Below are 22,953 nucleotides of genomic sequence, written 5' to 3' on the forward strand. Positions count from 1 at the left end.
CCTAAAACGTAAGACACAATGATTAATACGTATAACACAATGACTTGAAACGTAAAACACAATGGAAACAACATATTACACAATGACACAATGAACAGCAAAAAAACACAATTAAGAAAACCCATTAATTTTTTTTTAAATTTTATATAACAATATGATACTCATATTAAAGATAATATTATTATGGTGATTTTAAAAAAAAAATTAATGTTGTATGAAAAAGTTATGGACATTTTAAAATGATGGAGGAATTAACATGTGTTTTGCATGTGGAGACAACAAAGATGGGTTATTACCTTCATGTCATTTTCATTAATTTTTATTTATTAAATTAATTTCACTTATTCAAATCTAATATCAATGGACTGGATTACTTCTCACCCTTATCATTTTGTTTGTTGTACTTTAGAATTTTAACCGGCATAAAAAAATAAAAATTGATAGTAAAAAAAACAAACAAACAAACAAACATACTTTCTTCCTTTCCTCCTCACTTGGAAAGAAACCCTAGCAAGCAAGCAGAGGTCTTTGTCTCCCCCAAATCTCTCATCAATCAATTCACCAAAGGTTCTGTTGTATCCTGCAATCAATTAATCAATCATTCAACTTAATCTATCTTCAATTTCTTTAAACCAATTTCATCAATTTTGTATACTTTTCAGATTACTCTTATTCGTTCGATCGAAGTAGTTTGAAGCTTGTAAGACTTTTACCAGGTACATAATAAGTTCTTGTATACTTGTATTTAATAAGTTCGTGTTACTTATTATTATTATTATTATTATTAAATTGTTACTGTTTTGTTGCTGGTTCCAGATTTTGTAATATTGAAACCAAAAATGGAAGCTTTTTGTTGGTTTTTGAAGGTTTATTTTTTATTTTATTTTCTTTGTTTTAGGGTTTTGGATTTGTTTTTTTTTTCATCTTTAGTATGTTTGATTGTTATTGACTTAAATGAGCTCGTTTTGACTTACAAGAGCTCAAACTTGGCTCATTTCGAGCTCTTTTTCTAAAGCTCGAGCTTGTCTTTTGAGATATTTTTTTATTAATTTATATACATTTTATTAAATTGTTTTATAGCTTCAAGAAAATCTTAAACAAGCCTATGCCCGGGTTGAGCTCGTGTGCAGTGCCTTAAATGAACCAAAAATCGGTGCAAGCTTGGCTTGTTTGGATTTTAGATTTTGTAAATCTGAAAGCAAAAAATGGAAGTTTTTTGTTGGTTTTTCGAAGGATATTTTAGTGTTTTAGAATGGTTTTGCTTCCGTTTTTAGTATGTTTGATGTATACAAGTTACAGCCTTCTAAACCAGTTATTTAGAAGATTGATTATTATTGACTAGGGTTATATTTAAATAGGGGTGAAAATGAGTCGAGCCAGGTCGTTTTGATTCACAGGAGCTTGAACTCGGCTTGTGAGTCATTTTTAAGCTTGAGCGCGGGATCGGGCAAGGCTTGTTTTTTTTTTTTAATTATTTTGTATTCATTTTTCAAATTTTTTTCTTTTATATTTTTTTGAGGAAACCTTAAAAGAGTCTAAGCTCGGGTTGAGCTTGTGTGCAGTACCTTAAATGAGCCAATAGTCGGTTTTAGCTCGGCCCATTTTGACTTAGAAGAGCTTGAGCTCGGCTCGTTTTGAGTTTTTTTAAAAGCTCGAGCTCGGCTTGTGATTCAGGTTTTCAAGCTTGAGCTTAGCTAAGTCATGGCTCGTTTTTATTATTTATTAAAAAAATTAATACATTTTTAATTATATTTATATAATTTGAGAAAGCCTTAAACTAGTTGAAACTTAAAAATACACAAGTCTCTAGCTCGATAACTAAACGAGCTATATTTAAGGCTCAAGCTCTGCTCGAAATTGATAAGGCTCGGATCGTTTTAAACTTTTTATCGGTTCGATCTCGAGTAACTCATAAGTGGCTTGACTTGTTTGCACATCCATATTTAACACGCTAGCTGTGCTTTAAGGCTAAGCTTGCGTGTTATCTGGTAACCTAATTTAGTCTACTGATCTACATGGCGGCGTAGGCTATTGAGGTGGATTGGTAGGTAAGTTAGCCTAAGAGTGGGCACGCATCGCACTGTCACTCTATGAGTGATCCAAAGGTTGGACCGGTTGTACTTTTCATGGGTTTCTTTGCCAAAAAGCGTCGGCCTTAGTATACTTTTACTGACATGGTTCGTTTTGATTGGTTTAAAATGGGGATTACTTTAAAATTGTAGCTAAACTTGAGTGTCTATTTTTGAAAAAATCTTGTCAAACTTGACTAGTTTGGTGGTGTTTTCTTATAATATTCTTATGTAGTTACATTTTGTGCTTTTGTTATATGGTAACCAGTGAGCATATATTGTCAGGAAGAGTCTAAATATGGACCAACAAGATCACGGGCAGGCACCGAGTATGGGATCAGTCGGTGGCTCAGCCCAGATGCCATATGCATACCCACCACCAAACCAAATGATGGGGACCGGCCCACCAGGGGCTCAAACCACCCAGTCCATGGGCCATCCATCACCTCCAGCCCAACTTGCACACCAACAACTTGCTTACCAACACATTCAGCAACAACAGCAACAACTGCATCAACAACTTCAAAGCTTTTGGGCCAATCAGTACCAAGAAATCGAACAAACAACTGATTTCAAAAACCACAGTTTACCATTAGCAAGAATCAAGAAAATCATGAAGGCGGATGAGGATGTGAGGATGATATCAGCAGAAGCGCCGGTGATATTTGCACGCGCGTGTGAAATGTTTATTCTTGAGTTAACTTTAAGGTCATGGAACCACACTGAGGAGAATAAGAGGAGGACGCTGCAGAAGAATGATATTGCAGCTGCGATAACGAGGACTGATATCTTTGACTTTTTGGTTGATATTGTGCCGAGGGAGGATTTGAAAGATGAGGTGCTGGCATCTACAATGCCGAGAACTGGGCCTGTTGGTGGGCCCACTGAGGGGCTTCCTTATTATTATATGCCTCCGGGGGTTCCTCCTCCACAAGTTGGTAGGCCGGGGATGTATATGGGTAAACCTGTTGATCCTCAGGCCCATCTTTATGGGCAGCAGAGTGGCCCTTATATGGCTCAGCCTCTTTGGCCACAACAGCAGCAAGAAGAACCACAGGGTGATGCGTAACCGAGGTTAGTTTGTTTGTTTCAAATGCATGTTTAAGTTTGAAGTTAATGAGATTTCTTTGGTTAGAGTGCGGTTATCGATTATTTGTTTTTTTGGTATCGCCCTAGGGTTGCTAAACAGGTCGTGTATGTGTGTTGGACCTGGAACATACCTAAACTTCTTAACACAAACCAAAATAATTATCTACTTTAGAAAGCGGATAGGTTATAGTTGTAGTGTTTGATTTTTCGTTTGACCCTTTCCATTAAATCCAGCAAGTCAGTGGGTGTCTAAAAAGAGCTCGAACTCGACTCGTTTTACTTAAGAGAGTTTGAGCTTGGCTCGTATAGAGCTCTATATCTAAAGCTCAAGCTCAACACTAAATGAGTCGAGTTCAAGCTCTCTTTAAGTTACAAACCCAAGCACGGCTCGTTTAGAGCTGTACTTTTATAGCTCAAGCTCTCCAAAGTTAAAACAAACCTGAGTTTGGCTCGTTTAGAGCTTTAATTTAAGCTCGAGCTTGGTCTGTAAATAAAATTTTCAAGCACAGGCTCGTCTTGATTGTTTGTTAATTATTTACTTATTTTTATGTATATCCGTTTGTAATAATTTTATATTTATGGTAACGTAATTCATATTATTTATTTATATCATAATTATATAGATAATAATAGTTATTATGGAAAGATATGTTTAACATATTAGTATATTACACAGAAGTTATATTAATAATAGGCTTGATTAAGCTCATTTAGGCTTGTGAGTATGTGAATCACGCAGCTCCCGCTTGAGCTCGATTATTAAATTAGCCCTAATATAAGCTCGAGTTGATTTGAGTTTTTAGCGATTCGGTCTCGAGTAGCTCACAAGCGGCTCAGCTTGTTTACACTAATAGTTAAGCGTAACTGAAAGTCTGAAATGGACAATAATTAGTAAGTAGTGATTTTGGTTGTGGACGGTATATATATATATATTTTTTTATTTTGATGGTTTGTGCAGAAGCTCTTGGTGATGTATGAAGTTCCATAAGTTATACCATGGTTGGAAGACAGTGGGCTGAACTTGTAGTGTGTTTTGTGTGTTCTATTTTCTTAAATTCTCTAGGGATAATTATAAAAAGGCCATCTGGGTTTTTAACTGGCTTGAATTGAGCATCATTTGTATGTACTTTGGTCAAACTTCCTTTTTTATGTACCGGTTGTATATTTGATGCTTGAACCTTTAAAAGTTTAATCCATGTCTACCCTTAGGCATGCGATTTCTAGTTTTATTTTCTTATATTTTTCTAATGGGTAAACAACCCTTGATATAATTGTTGAGAAATTTGTCAATTTTCGTAGTATTGGACACTATAACATTGGACTTTTATGCTTTAGACTTAATACTAGTGTTGTAGAACTTGGTAGGCGCTAGTCGGGTAGTGAGGTAGGGACTAACGATAAATCATATTGGAATTTATGTGTAGTTTTTGAAATATAAAGATATATACCAAAATTTATATATAAAATTTTCAATTTGACTAAGTTTGACGTAATAGCGATTTATCGGCAACTAATTAGTGGAGTATGGACTAGCAGTTAGAGGTGCATAGAAAACTCGAACCCGGAACCGGACCCGAAATGAAAACCCGGTACTCCACTAGCAGTTAGAGGTGCACAGAAAACCCGAACCCGGAACCGGACCCGAAATGAAAACCCGGAACCGGTTATTCTAATACCCGGATTTTTAATACCCGTACCTGACCCTACCCGTAGGGTACGGATAGAGTATGCATTTCGGTACTAAAACCCGAACCGGACCCGATTTATACCCGGTAATACCCGAACTCGTTCCATACCCGGAAATACCCGAAGAACACCCCCTAACAAGTGCAATCTTTTAAAAAATCCAATCTATACCCGAAAAATACTCGGGAAAAACCCGAAAAAACCCACAAATAGGGTTTTTTCAATACCCGAAACTAGGGTATTCAAATACCCTTTTCTATACCCGAACCCGATGCATAGGGTATGGTTTTTAGAGGCAATACCCGGACCCGAACCCGACCCGGTTTATATCAATACCTGATTATCCAATACCCGGTCATACCCGAACCTGGGTATTTGAAAAACCCGATTTGTGCACCTTTACTAGCAGTTAATTAGAGATTATTCGGAGCCTACGTGAGATTTTTACAATGGTTATTTCAAGTAATCCATTGGTAGTTGGTTTGAACCATCAATTATTTCTCTTCATTTTCTTTCCATTCTCCCTTTAAGTGGAACTTGAAAACATAGTGCAGGTCTTTATACACTAAAGGATTGTTTGGTAGCCTCTTAATGGTTCATAACCTTAACGAAATTTAGCATTAAGTCTGGTTATCTCTAAAGCATCCAGGCTTATGGCTATCTCTTAACCATTAAGAGGCTATAAATCATTAAGGGGCTGTGTTGTTTACATCTGAATGGAACCATTCAGATGGACACATCCGATTCATTCAGACTTCAGACTGTTTGATTTCAGACAGAAAAACATCTGAATGGTTAAAATTTGGGTTGGAATCATTCAGACTCATGTAGTTGCTGAATGTGACAGATGCCCATTCAGATCTGGCTCATTCAGATCTGAATAAATCAAACAACCACTAAAATATGGCATCTTAATGATCGGTTAAATCTTTTTATGTGGTAAGTGTTTTTACACTAAACACTTGATAAATCATTTGTAAATAACAAGGACACGGAAAAAAACAAAAGAGGCTTACTACTATAACCTTTGTAATACGCGTTTAAAAAAACTATGGATGAACGAATTGTAAATGAGAGCAAAAGTGATCCTTTGCTCTTTATTCGTATCCACACCATGAATTAGCCACCAATTTAATTCTTGTGACAACAAGTCTTCAACCATTTGTACAACATTATGAATGTGAGAATGATAAACATTTCTTTTATCCATCAAGTCGACGTTACGTTCAAGAAATGAATGCCTCAACCCCATTTTGGTTATATTAATAAAAAGCACAACACTTGGAGGTGCTATCCAAAACCTCCAATAGAAACACATGAAGAAAGCAATAGTATCTCTGCTAGGAAGTGTACTAGTAGCTAGTTTCTTTTAAGTTGTACTTCTCTTTAGCACACATTAAAAAAAAATCTTGAACAAATAACACTTTTTATTTCTATTTTTTAATCAATCCAATATATATGCATTTTTATATCTTTCAAAAACTATATACTGTGTAAAATACTTGCAATGTATAGTGTTCAAAACATTTAGGTAGCGTTTGATATTCAGAAATGACAGGGAAAATTGAATGATTCATTAAATAGGAATGAAGAAAGTGGTGTTTGTTTGCTCAATGGAATGGAACATCCATTCCACATGAAATCACATTCCATCAAAACCATTCATTCTCATTCTCTTTTTTTTTTTTTCATTTCATTCATCCTTCACCCAACTTTCTCAACACCACCACCACTACCATCGTCATCGCCACCACCACCACCGTCGTCGTCGCCACCACCTTCGCCATCACTACCGCCGCCACCACCACCACCTTACCACCAGCGCTGCCACCACCACCTGACCATAACCATCGCCACCACTGTCGCTGCCTGACCACCACCTCTGTCGCCACCACCCTACCACCGCCATCACTACCAATGCTACCACCGCCACCCCCACCACCACCCCGTTTGACCGCCACCAACACCATTTTCGTCGCCGGAGCTACCACCACTACCGTCGCCATTTCAGTTTTTTTTATATTTTTTTTAGTAAAAAATATATATTTTGGGAAAGGAATATTTTTATTATTTATATTTCATTCCTACAATGTTTTTGGATACCAAACAACATAAAGTAATTATTCATTTCATTCCCTTATTCATTCCATTCATTCTCTCATTTTATTTTTTCTTAATTCCATTACTTCCAACCAATTAAAGTCATATTATAATCAATACCACATGCTAATAATATACATATTTCGATATCAACGTACACTTATTTTGCAATCAAAGTATAAATCTAATCAAAATAATGAATACGTTTTCTAATTCAAAAACTTTTTGCGATCGTGGGGGTGATACGTTTAATTTATCACCTCATAAAATAAATATAAAGTTCAAATAAATGCCTAATAATTAACTTTCTTGTTTCTACATGGTGTAAGTAGCTAACTAACTTAATATTACAAATGATTCTGAGTGAATGAGAGTAAAAACATTATCTATCAATTTAGTTTTTCTAAAATTAGGTTTTACAATTTAAAAATAATTTGTTGCCCGTTTTGTCTGTGCACACTATATTTTATGAATAAAGAAAAAAATATTATTGTTGAAAAAAATTAAAAAGAGAGAATAGAATATTAATTGTTTCTAATGTAATTATAGAGATAATTTTAAAACACTATATATTATAAATAAAGAAAATATTATTATTGTTTAAAAAAATTAAAAAAAAATAATAAAATATTAATTGTTTTTAATGTAATTATAAAGATAATTTTAAAAAATCTACCATCTCGAATAAAGGAATCTGGACAGCGTAACATTCTCAGAAATCTTTTTTCCCGCTCATATTATTTCTTTAGGGTTTATTAATTAATTTCCACGGGTAATTTATAACAAAAATCGTAATCTCCAACACACTTGTGTTCACCACAATTGCGGCTGGTCTTTGTTCAGGATTCATATTCTTCATCCCACCAATTTAAGGTTTATTGCATTATTTTACTCTGATTTCATCACCTCTATACAACCCCGTTGTTCGAATCGTACCAATCGATGAACATACAACCATCAAACTTTCATCTCTCTTTGATTTCATAAGGTATTTGATTTGTATTCCTAATTCGTCAATTTCGATTTCATCTTAATATGAATGTTTATTGGGCAAAATATAGGAAGCTTGCCAATTGTGATCCTTCAATTCATGTCTCAGATGCACTACCCAGGTTGATTGGAGAATGGTCATTGATATTGTAATTACCTATATTTGCATATAACCATTGGCATAAACTTGAAATTTGGTTATTGAGTTGCTACAAAAAGATTTTTATTTAACACAAGATACTTTATTCCTAACTGTGTGTGTTTCTGAAACTACCAAAATTCTATTGTTAGTATGTCGGGTAGGGTTTGCTATTCAGAAGGGGGTAGCGGCGCAGCTTGTTGCCCGTCTATCTGCCGTTAGTCTGTAATTGTCCCGATGTAAACATCATCTATTAATAATTAACCAATGAACATTGACCAATTAAGTTGATTGTTAGTATATGATTTTATGTATTTTTATGTGTATATATGCATTCGTTAAGTATTTCGGGAGTTATGGAGAGCTTACAATTACAAACTCAATTATTATGAAGGATAGACAAACCGGTAGGCAGATGAATGCTTAATGGGCATCATATATGATAGATTGTTTATTCATTTTATATTGTCACTCAACAATAAGTTACTTGTAAGTTTTAAACTAAATAGTTGATAAAGCCACAAATTTATTCCTCTTCGCATATCTGATTTGGTTTTTTGTTTCTGAACTTGATGTTAATCTTTAATTTTAAATGCATCTAAACTGTTTGACAAATGACAACATATAGCCTTTTTCTTTTCTGTTTATTTTTCTGTTTAGATTAAGATTTTGTTTCTTTACTATTTATTTTTTATAGTAGGAAGCACAAAGCCTAATTTTCAAATTTAGGGGCATGTTTATTCACTGTAAGTGAAAAGCTAATAGTTGAGTTATGGTTGGTAACTTCATGTACTCTTTTTTTTTGCCAAGCTTAAATACTTGAAGTGATGTTGTGTTGCTTGCTCTCTGCTTTATTATAAAAAAATGTGTTATAATATTTATAAAAGCTTACTGTGTTTTATCAGTAAGTTATTTAAAACTTTTATTACTTTTCTTTGTTTTAAACTGCTTGCAAGTTTGTTTCAGCTCATCCTCATGACCTCATTGCATTTAATTAGTCTAAGTTGTTTGTTAGGCGTAGTTCAAAACCAAACCAAACCAAACTTGCAGATACCCTCTGGTCTAGAAAGTATCCCGTTTACTTTCCTCACATGTTATATGGTAACTTAATATTGAACAAAAGTTATATATGCAACCTTCTTTGTGTTATTTTTCTTGTATGTAAAGATGGATGCATATTTGACTCAAGTCTCAACATGGTTTTCATATATGTGTTTAAGTTGTTGTGACTGCAAGAGTCAACTATAAGATGGACGCAACAAAAATTACATTTGTTCTTGTAAATATTTTGATGGGCATTTATGTTAGTTTTATTACAAATTCAATGAAGGATTTTGTTTATTGTCAAAAGGTTACAGACTTTTGCCTTTAGGCTTTGATGTTTCAGGCCAATAAAAACATTTGCATAAACTGGATTTTCTGCAGAGCTAATGAATGTTGTTGCAAAATAAACTTAGGAAAAACCTATTTCAATACAGTGTCAATGAGGGTGCTCCAACATACACAGTATTTCTTAATATTTGCGTTATTATCATTTTTGGCTTTTAGTTTCTTTATAGATAGTGTGTGACTATTTTGCTTTGATATCAATATTATCATTGTGTGGTATATCAAATAGGTGTCCCATGTGATTAAGGTAAAGGTAAACAGTTAACCTTTTTTTTACTACTATTATCAATTGTTAAAATAAAAACTTCGATAACTGTTGACGTTATTCCAATACGTTTTCCTTCAGGTGCTTTAAGCTTTCAACCGAAAATTCAGGCTTCGGATCAATTTTGAGGCGACTTTTTTTAGCTAAATAGTTTGTGTTTGGGTCACCCCGACGGGTTTAAGGGTTGTCCCGTTTAACCTATTTATTATTTATTGTATTCTTTTATAGTGTGTTTTATGTAATAAATCAAATTAGTTGGTGATCTTATGCTAAAAAATGAGATTTAAAAGGATTTCTTATGTGATACATGCTTATTTCAACATAAGAAGTATTTTTGAAGTTTTTAATTTTTACCATTTTCACTAACAAAACCCGTGTGACTTAACCTAGTGACATAATAAGATGATTAAATTGTAATTTACTCCCAACTATATTTTGATTTATTTGAAAAGGAAACATGAGGGGTTGTTACTATAAAGTGTACAAAAGTTGAGGGATATATGTTTAATTTCACAAGCAAAAACCTATTTTCACCCAGCCGCACTCTGTAGTGGAAACGATAAACTAAATCAGCTGCGGTCCACAACGACGGACGAAGCATGAAAGAGTCGGCGAAAAAACGGACTGAGGTCCGGTCTGGTGGTGATCGGAGCACTAGAATTCGGCTACCTCAGTCTCCAGCTTGGATTCAAACCTTAATTAGGGTTTCATGTTCTGTACTATTAGTGTGTTGATAGATAATTTTAGTCGGGTTTCGGGTAGCTTAATTTGGTGTTTGGTTTAGCTTTTTTAGCTTATGCTTATAAGCTTATATAAGCTAATTTGAAGAAGCTTATTTGTTTAAGGGGGTAAGTTACTCATTTGGTAGATAAATAATATTGAAGCAACTTATTACGGTAACAAATCAAATAATGGCGGATTTAACAACTTATTAAGACGTATAACCAACTTGTAGAATATAAGCTAATTCAAACATTTAAAAGGAGCTTATCAAATAATAGAAAATAAGCTATAAGCTACTTTAAATATAAGCATAAGCTAGAAAATAAAAGCCAGGCCAAGCACCCCCCTTAGTTTTCTTGTTTGAAAGTATACTTATAATTAACCGAAACGTGGTTAATCAGTTTTAGTTATTCACTTACTTGGTTGGGTTGGGCTGGGTCATCTCGGATTTCGGGTTGAGAAAAAGTATCGACTAAAACCTTAATAATACATGATTTTGATTTTCTACACCTATACTCCGAACTGATAGTCTTCGGGTAAACCGCCTCAACTAATTTTGCCTGACCTGAAACCGGATCTAAGCGAATTAAAAACAAGCTGGTCGGTTCATTCGGTATGACAATTTTTGACAGGCTTATTCAACAGGGCTCGGACTGCATATAGACTACTCCTTAACCTCACAAACACTTGCAGCTAGTTGAACATTGTGACTTGGAAGTGTCTCAGTAAGTGTATATCCTTGCGTTATAACTCATGTTCTCTTTAGTGATTTTTCCCATGATCTCTTTTATTTCTTGAATTCGACTTGTTAAAAGCTTTAATCATCTGTGCATCATTATGAGTCAATTGTAAATAAGTCGTTCTTGGAGTCGAGAGTTTGAGTTGGTGAGTTGCTTTGCTTCTATACTTCTATGATTTTCTCCACTACAACTGTCACCTTAGTTTCATATATTCATCGTCATCGTTGTGAGATATGCCGGTTTCAACATAGGGGTTATCATCAACAAGAACGTACTTCTCATAAAGTAAGAAGTCAGAACAAGGTAGGAAGCTTTTAATGTTGACAAGATTTTCATAGCTACGAGTACGAATAGTACTACCAGCACCTCCTTTACTCACAATGGGATGTCGAATGGCACCATGGTAACCACCTCATGATTTTTGTGGATATTTGCGCCACCTGCGAACACGATTCAAGAACTGTCTCTAGTTTGCGGCCTTAGCATTGAGGTCGCCCAAGACATGCCACAAACCATCAACCCCACTAGCTCCAACACAACATGCCATCGGGACACTAACGAGCTCTAGTATCACCTAACACGAGACGAAAGGGAGAAAAAAAATGGTGTTTTGATAAAACCCCACAAGTAAGAATGTAATATCACATGTCAAAAGTTTTTCATAACAATAGAGTGAGCATCTATTTACGTATTATATTCTAGTAACTCATTAAGTTTAGTTAAATTAACCAAAATATTGACTTGCCCTTGTAATGAATAATAAAAAAAAAAGTAACCAAAATACTAATTTCGGTTAACATAACCAACACGCAAGACTTAACTAAAACAAAATAATAACAACCCACAATATGAAATCAAAACAAAATTACTAAAAATGTTTCATTCACACCGGTTCACATATGAGTTACTTGTTCAAACTATCGATCTTCGATCAATCTTTTAAGATAAAAACTCAACTATCCCCCGATATCAACTGCAACAATAATGCATTACCAGATTAAGAACTAAAGTTGCTCTCATTGATTCAAGTAATGGTTCCACAAATCAAAAATTTTCTTAAGCAAAGTATATTAATATTATAACAATATATGTTCTCATGAATATAGGAATATTCTTAGCAGCTTATGTTGGATCAACCAATCATCCGATAGTTAGTCACACTCTGGAGCACTTGATCTGCCAATCTTCGGGCAGCCACGTCATCCTACAAAAGTAATAAAAATGTATCATTATTTGTGTATGTATATAAAAAAATTGGTTCTGAAATTTATGTATTAGTAATTAGCAAAAGTAAAGTGTAAGTTGCATATTAGATGATATTAAACTCTCTTCTTAACTTTTTTTTTACATGTTTCAACCATAACCCGTTCTTAACCTTAACCTGAACTGACCTAACCTGACCCGTTTGACATCCTAGTTACTATGGATGGGATAAAGTTGAAATTGGATGACAATTCCAATCTATATATGTATCTAAAATTGACATTCCTCTATCAAGAAATTCAATGGAAGATAGGAGTTTAATATCATTTAAAGCTCATATTTAATTTCACCACCACATCAAATATTTTCTATCCTCTTCTCAAATAATTTATCTTTTGACTAAAAAGAGTCAAACTTTGAAAATTATTGGTTACTACATTGGTTTAGCCATAGCCGAACGGCCGTTCTGACCATAGACTATCAAACTTTGATTATTATTATTTTCTGTTCAAAACGACTGTCCGACCTCTATCAAAATGGCCGTTTGAAACAGGGTGGGATTATATTTTTGGTCAAAACAACCGTCCTATGTATGCATCTATTCATATGATTAGAACACCACATATATACATGTGTTATATATATATGTTCAAATAGATATCTTACACATGCAAAGTTGAGGTATGCAGGATCTCTCAATCTGGCAGGGTAGCATTTGATCAAAGCATCACCAGCCCTGTATATTTGGCTACCGCAAGTTATATGATGAACACTATAATGAAGACATTAATAGTGAGATAAATATATAATAAACTCAAAAGTTTCAAGAGATCAAAATTTACCCGACTAACCTAGATACTTCAGTGAGGCGCATGAAGCATTTCAGTATATGTTTTAACAATTGAGGCGGTGGTTTTCCAAGAAAGCGGTCTACAGTGTTCGCCAAAACCTGTGCTATCGCAAAAAAACGTTCTGGGAATGTGCTGCAATATCGTTGCCCCTCTTCGTATAGTAGAATCTTACTAACAAGAAATGCAGCAACCTACAAACAAGATAGAATATTGTAACTTTATAAGGATTAAGAGCATAGGTTCATTTTAATTAGTGATTATTAATCCACAGGATCTGAACATTGTTAGATATGTTGGCAAGTGAATTAACTACATTGATATATATGCAAAACCTTATATGTGTTGTTACTTAAGTAAAACATAATATACACTTTAGGGTTATTGTTCAAGTTAATAATTTAAAGAAAAAAAATGTTTTTTAGGAAAACTGCAAGCTTTTCATATGCTTGTTGTAAATTTGTGACAACCCAAATCTTAATTACCACACCTATTTTATATATTAGTTCATACCGTTTTTGCAAGCTCACTGCCTACATCGATGCATCGAAGGCACAGCGGGAGCACTTCTGTTTCCAGAAGAAAATGAATGATTTCGGGGGTGTTGTTATCTTCAACCTGTACGTGTTACCAAAATGAAAGTTTTCAAGATGTGATAAATACTGGAACATAATTAAAATGTAAGAAACAAGAGCGGTTAGTACCTTCACGAGTGCACCTATAACACCTAAGCTAGTCAAGCGTAAGTAGTCGAATTGCTTGATTCCTTTTTCAGTAGTGTTCATGAATGGGTAGACATAAACAGGTAGTTTGGCTGAAAAATGCATGAATTAATATATATGAGTCTACTATTAATACCAACATTAATTTTATCATTAATCTCTAGTTAATACCAACTTATTGAATCTACCTTTGACAATTTTCATCTTTGTGTCAGGATGAGATGCCATAGACTGGAAAAAAGCAAAACACATAATATTATCATGATGTTAGTTTATTAAATATTACTTAATTGTTGACTTGTAAAAATATAATTAAGACCTGAAGTAAGGCCAAACCCTGGTGGCATCTTTCATGGTGAGTGTAGAAGGTGACAGTAGCTTGTATACCTTTAAAATTTCCTGCAATGAGTGAAGAAGATTGTATTTGTTTCGTTATTCACCATCATTTAAAAAGTGTAAGAATTGAGTTTTCCAAGCTCACGCACGCAAAATATAAACCAAAAATCTTAAAAACTAATATACATGGGATGGCCGGCCATTTGGACCGACGGCGTAACAAATAGACTTAACTTTTGCTCATTTACATATTATTATTTGACATTTTCTCGATTTTAGTTAGCAATATTAACTTGTTTCCGGAAGCTTCCATATGACACACCTACCTGCTGCACAAGCGCAAAACACTGACATGGCACAACAAATTTTCATATGACGCAAGAGAATGGATTTGTTGTTTCAAATGCAGTTTAACTAACTGAGTAGACAAAATCTTGTTTTGTCTTGAACCAAGGTAGTGGTTCGGTTCGATTAGTTTTGTTGAAAAATAGCTGGAATCGTTTAGTTTACGTTAAAATGTCGTTCGGTTTGATTAGTTTTGTTAAAAAAATAGTCCGTTTTGTTAGTTTCTTTTAAAAAATAGTGTTTTGGACTAAAAATGTCATTCAAATTAGTTGAGGGGGTAAAACGGAAATTTTATTTTTAACACACAACCTTCATTTCCGGCAACCTCGTTTTTTCCGAAGAATTTGAGATTTCCGGCTATCTCGTCTTTCAGAACACCATATCCATCGTTTCACCGAGCTTCACATATGAATTTGAGTTTTCCGGCGAACACCATGTCCATCATTTCACCGCCCACCGCCCCAAAACCGCAACCCCCGCTCCCCACCAGCAGTGTCTCACCCAGCCACCTTCCGGGATCGCCTGCGTGCCGAAAAATCGAGTTGCAGGTTTTCGGCGAGCACCATCTTCATCATATCTCCACCGGTTCACAATCTTCATGATCTTCATCACCTTTTTACACCTCTAAACTATCTCCATTTTCTGAAAGACGAGATAGCCGGAAAACTCAAATTCGCCGGAAAAAACGAGGTCGCCAGATATGGAGGTTGTGTGTTAAAAATAAAATTTATGTTTTGCCCCCTCAACTAATTTGAATGACATTTTTAGTCCAAAACATTAACGAGGTTAGTGTTCATTTAGACGGGGAGTGGTACAGGAAAATAGGGTGAAAGTTGGGAGTGGTGGGTGACAAATCGAAAGTTGAGAGTGTTATCTACCAATGAGGGAAAGTTGGGAGTATTAAAAACCAATATCTCTTAATAAAATGACTATTTATGCATATTATTATTACTTTTACTATTACTAATATATATAAATGAGAACTTTGGTGTCGTAAGTGGCTTATTGGGCCACTTGATGGCACCGTATTAGTCGGTGAGTTTTCTTTTATTTTAGTTCAATAACCATAATAAACGTGATGGAAACCGATCAAACGTCAATTTTTTTTTAGTTCCGGTACCATAGCAAACTTGAAAGAAACCGACCAAGTTCACGCAAACTTGCGGCTTTATTTAAAGCCCATGACCGACAACACTCAGTTTTACCAATTAGCAAGTTTACCGACCCCCCCCCCCCACCCACAAAATAAAGAAATAAAATTTGGTTGTTGGTCCACCTCAATTTTTATATATTTTTTTTCATTTTTTAGTTTCGGTATCGTAACGTACGTAATCAAAACCGACCGAATTCATGGCAAGTTACCTCCTCAATGCTCGAGACCGACACAGCTTGGGTTTTACCACCGACGAGATTTGCCAACCAAATAAACATCATTTTCAACATTTTGTTTTCTTATATGTTAATGTTTTTATATGTTAATTTGACGAATTCATTTTTTGGGTTTTAAGGCTCAAATTTTACCAATAGTGTCTATCTCGTAACGATAGCAGCTGGTACTGACCGAATTCGTGTTAACTCGTCGTAGTAACGCCCGGGTTTCAACGCTGGGGTTTTGCCAGCTGTCCCGACGCAACGTGATGGGTAGATAAACTAGTTATTATTATTATTATTATTATATATAATAATTAATGAGTTTGGCGACGCAATCACGTGATTGGTCCACGTGGCCTCACGTGGTTGGTCGACCTTTTTTATTTGCTTTTAATTTGTTTTTCGTTTTTAAATTCGCGTCGGTTCGCTTACGTAAAATACGAATTTTTTTACCATTGATACCGTCAAATGATTCCGGCCAAATTCGTGTCAACTCGCGATTGCAACCTAAGGTTTTTTTCCCACGATTTTTTAGTCCATCGATTTCGGACGAATTCGTGTCAGGTCACGAGCACAAAGCACGTAGATTTTTGGTTTTCGCCACAGTCTTTTTATGTAAATATGTTAATTTGTTGTATTTTTAGTGTGGACGAATTAACTCATTGCTTTAATTTCGGTGTCGTAACCTGATACTAACCGAACTCGTGTCTGTTCACCACCACAACACATGGTTTTATGTGTATGATTTAGTCCTGAAAATGTCGATTCCGACTGTATTCACATTAGTTCGCAAATGCAACGCACAAGCTTTTTTTATCAATTTTTTTGTCCTTCGATTATAGAATCAACGAATTCGTATCATTTCGCAACTACAACGCGTGTGTTTTTTTTGTTCGCCACATTTTTATGCATATTTTAAATATGTTAAATTGTTGTATTTGGGTGTGGACAAAATTATGGTTTGCTTTAGTTTTGATGCCGTAACCAGATACCAACCGAAGTGTCATTGGTTCGTAACCGCTACAAGTTTTTTTTATGTTGATTTGTTTTATATTGCATTAACAAGGGTTTGTGTGTGTGTGGTGGGGGGGTTGTTATTACTGGTTTCGTAACCCGACACCGATCGAATTCACCTCGACTCGCAAACGCACTGCATGATTTGATAAGTTGTACGAGTACGGTCGTCAATAACATCAACCCGGCCCGATCACCCAGATAAGCTCGGATTTCATTTTTCTTTTTACATTTGCATGTAATCTTTTTTTCTTTTAAAAAAAATAGGTATTCTTTATGTTTACCCAATTAATGAATTCATTTGAGCACATCTTAATAAAAAATAATTTTGCACAATCCTAATCATAATCTATAAGTCCATTTAACAGTATAATTGTTTAAGCCTGATTAAAAAAAAACTCCTTTCACTGAAGGTGGGCCGTTTAAGTTGCTGGGTTGACCGAATAGAAGTATACGTCTCAGTTTGTGGGTGGTTGCAAAAAGGGTCGGCTGTTAGTCTAATCATTAAGGTGACAAATTTATTTGGTTAGATCGGACAATATAGAAAATAGTCAATTTGAAAATTTTAGATTTGGTTTAGTTAGACCATCCATTATGGTGGGGGGCTTCGAAGCCCCTCCACCGTGCCACGTAAACACCGAGGACATCAAAGCCCCACCTAAAGATGCTCCAATATGGTTTAATGCCCCAAGGGCGCCCCTATTATACATATATATATGCATACGTATGTATTTTTGTGAGAGAGAGATGGAGAAAGCTGCTGAGAGGGCGCCATCCAATTCATCAACCGCAGGCCCGGCTTCGAGAATGGCTAAAAACTTTTGGGTCGAAGGCGAAAAATTTTTTGGGCCTTAATAAAAAGAGATATATTGTTGGGTTTAAACAATTTAATTTTTAAATAATCTTTAATTTTTTGGGCCTTATGGTTTGGTTATGTTAAAAACTTTTTCTTTTATAAAAATAGATTAAAATATCTTAAGTGAGGTTAGGACCCACAACCTCTTCGTTGAAAGACACACATTTTGCCACTAAATCAAGCTAGTGATTGTCTAATTAAGTTTAAACATTATATATACATAATGTTTTTCAAATATATATATATATAATGTTTTTTATAAGAAAAAAATCCGGGGCTATCGGGGTGTCGGACCGGGGTTCGTCGACCACCCAGCCCTCCCTTATAGCCGGGCCTGATCAACACCGCCAGTCGTTGGAACGGCCATTTCTTCTTCGCCCATGGTTCGTCGGCGCCCCACGGCGGTGTTCGGCGCCCACGTCGTCCAAAAAAGCCTCCCAAGGACGCCCCATAACGACCCGTCTTAGAGTTAAATGGGGCATTTTTGTAATTTTTGCAAATTACTTTGCTACTTTTCTAGTCAACTTCACTTCCCATCAGTCAAGACTCAAAAATATATAGAAATCTTTACAAACCCAAAAGCCACCTAAAAGCACTTTTTATAATCTTTAATCACCTAAACATAAAAAATCTCATAGTTCTTTTCTAACTTTAAATGTATGCATGTTTTCCGAATGTAACAAGATTGAGATCCTTGACACAATTTCTTACATTCTAGTGTGTTGTGTAAGATAACCTGCAACCTAAATCTTAATACATTATCCAGATCACCCTTGTTACAAATTAAGAACCATACCATCCTTACCAAAGGGATTAAACAATTCAATAGCGTGCTAGTGGGAAAAAAAATTATATTAAAGTAGCAAGATATATACATAGAATTAGTGGCAAATATCATTTCTATCAAACTTATGAACGTAGGTTGAAATCCTTAACAGGAAAATGTTTTTTTCGATGAAAATAAACCATTATTAAACTGAATTAATAACATTAATATTCTATCAGGACTTTTATTAAATATTAAATACTATTTTATATATGCAAAATATTAAACTAAACACATTCAAGGCACATTATTAAACATTAGAAAATTATAAATTACTAAAATCCAAAATATTAAATTTAAATGATCAAAAAGAAAATGCATAAATGAAAAGGTGCTAAAGAAAATATATTCTCATAAATGCATACCTTATATGTTTGCAAACAGATCTTATTTTACAAACAATTTTGAAAATTTGATGATTACAAATCATCAAAATCTGACTGATCTACATCCCTTGTATTTTTTTTTTCATTTAATGTGGGTAATTAATTCATCAGAGAAAGTATTATGAGCCTATGTACCTGTAGCAGAATGAAGGATACATTCTTGGCATTCCATAGCATCAATGGCATGTCTTCACATCTTCTTTCCTATATCAAAAAAGATATATTCTTATACAAGTAATAGAGCTGATTATCAAACGGTTGAATAAAGGGATTGACAAGTAGCATCAAATGTAGATATGAACAATTTAATTCAGAAACATAAGAAATTAAAGACAAATGATTAAAATCTACAAGAATTTTCAAAAGTGGCAAATCATTTATATGTATATATATTTTTTATCACAAATTAATGTACCTTGTTTAACAACACAAGAGCTTCTTCTGTTTGTGAAGGCAGATGAAGCAAGTTTATGCAATGCTCGATCCTTGCACGCTCAACCGATTCTGCTCTGGTGGAACCAGAAGAAGATCCATCACTTGGATCCACGTCAATCGTTTCTGGCAAGTTCTCCATTTTGCTGCAAACACACATAAACTCTTTCTCAAGAATCAATGTATGCTTGAAGAAAATGTTAAAATGATAGGGTGTGGGATTGAAACTATATATATGACTGTCATTTAGGCTAATTTTATATGCGTTTACATCATATTCACTATATGTGATTACTTTTACATTATACAATTCCCTTAGATGAGGTGGTTTTGGTTCAATGGTGTGAAAGCTGAAATACGAGTTTTAATTTAAATTACTTTTCGAGGCACTTAAATATTTTCTCTTTCTAAAATCACTTATTACATATTTCTCCAAGCCAAAATATCAATTACATATTTTCCATTTCTAAAACATATATATTACATATTTATTCATTTTCTTAAAACTAGCTTAACCGCGTTATCTTAAATTTTATCATCCTTTCCTTAATCCACTTGATAATGTGAGTAATCACTCCTCTAATTTTACTTATTTTAAATCTTCTGGGGACTTATGCGTACTATAAATAATTTACCTAATATCTAGTATTCTCATTAGCAAACTGTGAATCTTTGTGAGTATATCAATTAAATGCCTAATTGCTATATGTCTATTTGTTTTATTTAATCGCATTCGGAGAGGTCCATCATAATCACATATACTCTGATCATACGACCGTGTAGTAGCCAAAACCTGATTCCCTAGGCAATGGTTTTACCGACACCTATATTTGCGCATAGTTTGATTGCTTATACTCACAAAACACAGTTTTGCATTTTTTTTCTTATTAGTTATATTGTATCAAATACTAGTGATTTTCTCACTCAAACTCGTGTTGACAAATATATATATTTTGTACGCATTCGCAGGTTTTCAGTTGGCCTGATTATCAAGGTGAAGAAAAACATAGAGATGTCTATAAGTTTAAAAGTTATTACTATACAATTTGCTTTTAATTTAGGATTTGTTTTGCCATTTCTTAAAAGTTGTTGTACTTGTATGATGTTTGGATATATTGGATTATTTAGGTTTTCAGTTGGCCTGATTATCAAGGTGAAGAAAAACATAGAGATGTCTATAAGTTTAAAAGTTATTACTATACAATTTGCTTTTAATTTAGGATTTGTTTTGCCATTTCTTAAAAGTTGTTGTACTTGTATGATGTTTGGATATATTGGATTATTTAAAACTAGGTTATTAAATCGTGTACGACACGGGTGGAAATATTGATATTTTCGAACAAACACATGTCATTTATAATGATAACATAAGTTGTTATATGTTATTTGGGACGAGAACATACTTAAAGTTGTAAATGATATTGGTACGGAAATAAATGATTGTGAAACACAAAGATAAACCCAATTAGCATTCAAATTACAATATTTGAAAACATAATCAAAGGTAAAAAATGTAAAATATATAAGCTACAAAAAAGACATCCTTATAAACCATATTTATTCTTTATTTGTAACTTTGTCTTCCTTGTTTAATATAAGAAATTTAACACCACTCTTCGCTCTTGATAAATCTACATAGAGTTTTCTATATGTAAACATCGTGTCTTTGAGATATATGTCAACTCTTGCTAAAGATTGACCTTGACTTTTGTTAATATTCATTGCAAAACAGACTACAACTGGAAAAAACTACATTCTCTTCAATTTAAACGAAATTTTATTATCTGAAGGTGTTAGACCACAATGAATTATATGAGTGCGATAACCAGTATTAGTACATGAAATAACTTTTACTTCAACAAAACGTCTACCTAAATTAATTACTCACAATTTAGTTTCATTACACAAACCGTTATTCTGATCCATATTGCTTAGTAACATTATTGGCACACCGACTTTTAGAACCAATCTATGAATCAAAATAATTTTGTTTTTTTTATTTTATTTAGCCTAATGTGTTTATGAAAGTTTTAGTTCAAATAAAAATATAAAAAATTAATTGGTATGATCTTACTTAAAAACCAAAAAACTGTTTTTTTAAAAAGACCACAACTAAATTTGTGAATTTTGTTGCTAAGTATGAAAACAATATAAATTGAATAAACCAAATATAAGTAAAAAAATAATGGAGAAATATTTTTGCGCCTCTAATTAACATAAATTGATTCGTTACACATCTTAATTAAAACACATATTTTAATTGGTTTTAAGAAAATAAAATAGCATTGGATAACTGAAAATTATGTTTCGTATCATTTCTAAAAAAGAAAATAGAAAAAAGAAATGTGCAAACATACATTCAATGTTATTAAAACTTTGTTTATCAGAAAGGTATAATATACTAATAATAAATATATTAAAAATCATTTAGAATTTTCCGTTACAAGTGCCTATTTTTAGTTAATAACATATTAATTTTTATTTACTATATTTTAGTTAATAACAAAATTATATTAATACAATATGGTGTATTAACACGTTTAAAATAAAACGTTACCGTTCAAAATGCTAATATGTAGTTCTCTTGGCGTTGAAGCTGCACGTTAAAAAAATTCATTCTTAAAAAACATTTAAAGGGTAACTAAAAAAATATTAAAATGACTAACCTTTTGAATAACTCTTCTTATTGGAAGACGTTGATTGACCCCAAAAATTATGTTTTCTTTAATTTTGAACAAATCTATAATATAATATAATATGTTTTGCATATGAAAACGATGAACAACAGAAATATAAAAACAGAATTTTATAGAGCATAATGTTTCAATTTTGCTGACTTAATGAAGGATTTTAATACATAAAATAGAAAAATTAGAAAACTAGGAAACCAAATGTTATTAACTTTAGTGACAATTGTATGTTATTTGTATTTGGGTTTCATAAATATATTAAAGACATGGAAATTAAAAATATTACATAGGAAACAACAATAATATAACTTACTCTACTGGATATGTAGACTATCTATAAACTTGAATCGACATAAATGATCAGAAATTCATTTATGTAAAAGTATTCAACACACCAATATATTTCTAGAATATTAGCTCATGTTAGACATGAGTTGTAAACATATAAACAACCATAAAATTTCATAACTAACATCTTAAACCAACACAAATAGTTAACATAAGTTTGTAACCAAAATATTAAGCATTTAACTTGTGTACATAAAAAGTTAATACTTACACAAACTTACTATACACCTAAATAAAAAAAACCAAACGAAGACATGAACATGTTATAATCATATTAGTCCACCATCAACTTCTTCGACATTTCACAAAAAAAAAAAGTCATTTTGCTTCACAATCTAAAAATCAAAATAAACCATAGCAGCCTGATTAAATATATCATTTCAACA

At 33.4% G+C, this 22,953-nt stretch overlaps 1 protein-coding gene and 1 pseudogene across 5 annotated transcripts; one reads left to right on the forward strand and one right to left on the reverse strand.

Moving 5' to 3' along the window:
• Window positions 1-445: 445 nt before the first annotated feature.
• On the forward strand, window positions 446-4,385 carry LOC143545193 (nuclear transcription factor Y subunit C-3 pseudogene; annotated as a pseudogene). Of its 4 annotated transcripts, none has more exons than XR_013137382.1 (4): window positions 446-567; window positions 663-716; window positions 2,355-3,143; window positions 4,117-4,385. The product of XR_013137382.1 is annotated as a nuclear transcription factor Y subunit C-3 pseudogene, transcript variant X1 (transcript). The 4 variants fall into 4 exon arrangements; XR_013137383.1 differs by having other exon boundaries at window positions 474-567; window positions 663-700; window positions 2,338-3,143; XR_013137384.1 differs by having other exon boundaries at window positions 485-572; window positions 663-700; window positions 2,338-3,143.
• Window positions 4,386-13,230: 8,845 nt separating this feature from the next.
• On the reverse strand, window positions 13,231-19,671 carry LOC143545190 (cell differentiation protein rcd1-like). The gene is made up of 6 exons (XM_077037117.1): window positions 19,513-19,671; window positions 19,233-19,301; window positions 14,152-14,194; window positions 13,946-14,055; window positions 13,755-13,859; window positions 13,231-13,435 (listed from the first exon to the last, which is right to left on the reverse strand). The coding sequence occupies exons 1-6, from the start codon at window positions 19,669-19,671 to the stop codon at window positions 13,232-13,234; spliced, it is 690 nt and encodes a 229-aa protein (XP_076893232.1). The 3' UTR covers window position 13,231.
• Window positions 19,672-22,953: the final 3,282 nt, after the last annotated feature.

This window comes from Bidens hawaiensis, unplaced genomic scaffold, assembly GCF_021521415.1.
Source record: "Bidens hawaiensis isolate Kalapana, Puna unplaced genomic scaffold, B.hawaiensis_p1.1 tig00013866_1, whole genome shotgun sequence".
In the NCBI taxonomy this organism is placed as follows: Eukaryota; Viridiplantae; Streptophyta; class Magnoliopsida; order Asterales; family Asteraceae; genus Bidens; species Bidens hawaiensis.

Excerpts from the sequence above, each read along its gene's own strand:
- LOC143545190 (XM_077037117.1), bottom strand. The coding sequence starts at position 19,671 with ATGGAGAACTTGCCAGAAACGATTGACGTGGATCCAAGTGATGGATCT. Across the intron at positions 19,302-19,512 it reads CTCTTGTGTTGTTAAACAAG|GAAAGAAGATGTGAAGACAT; the intron begins GTACATTAATTT and ends TTTTTGATATAG. Across the intron at positions 14,056-14,151 it reads AAAGATGAAAATTGTCAAAG|CCAAACTACCTGTTTATGTC; the intron begins GTAGATTCAATA and ends TGCATTTTTCAG.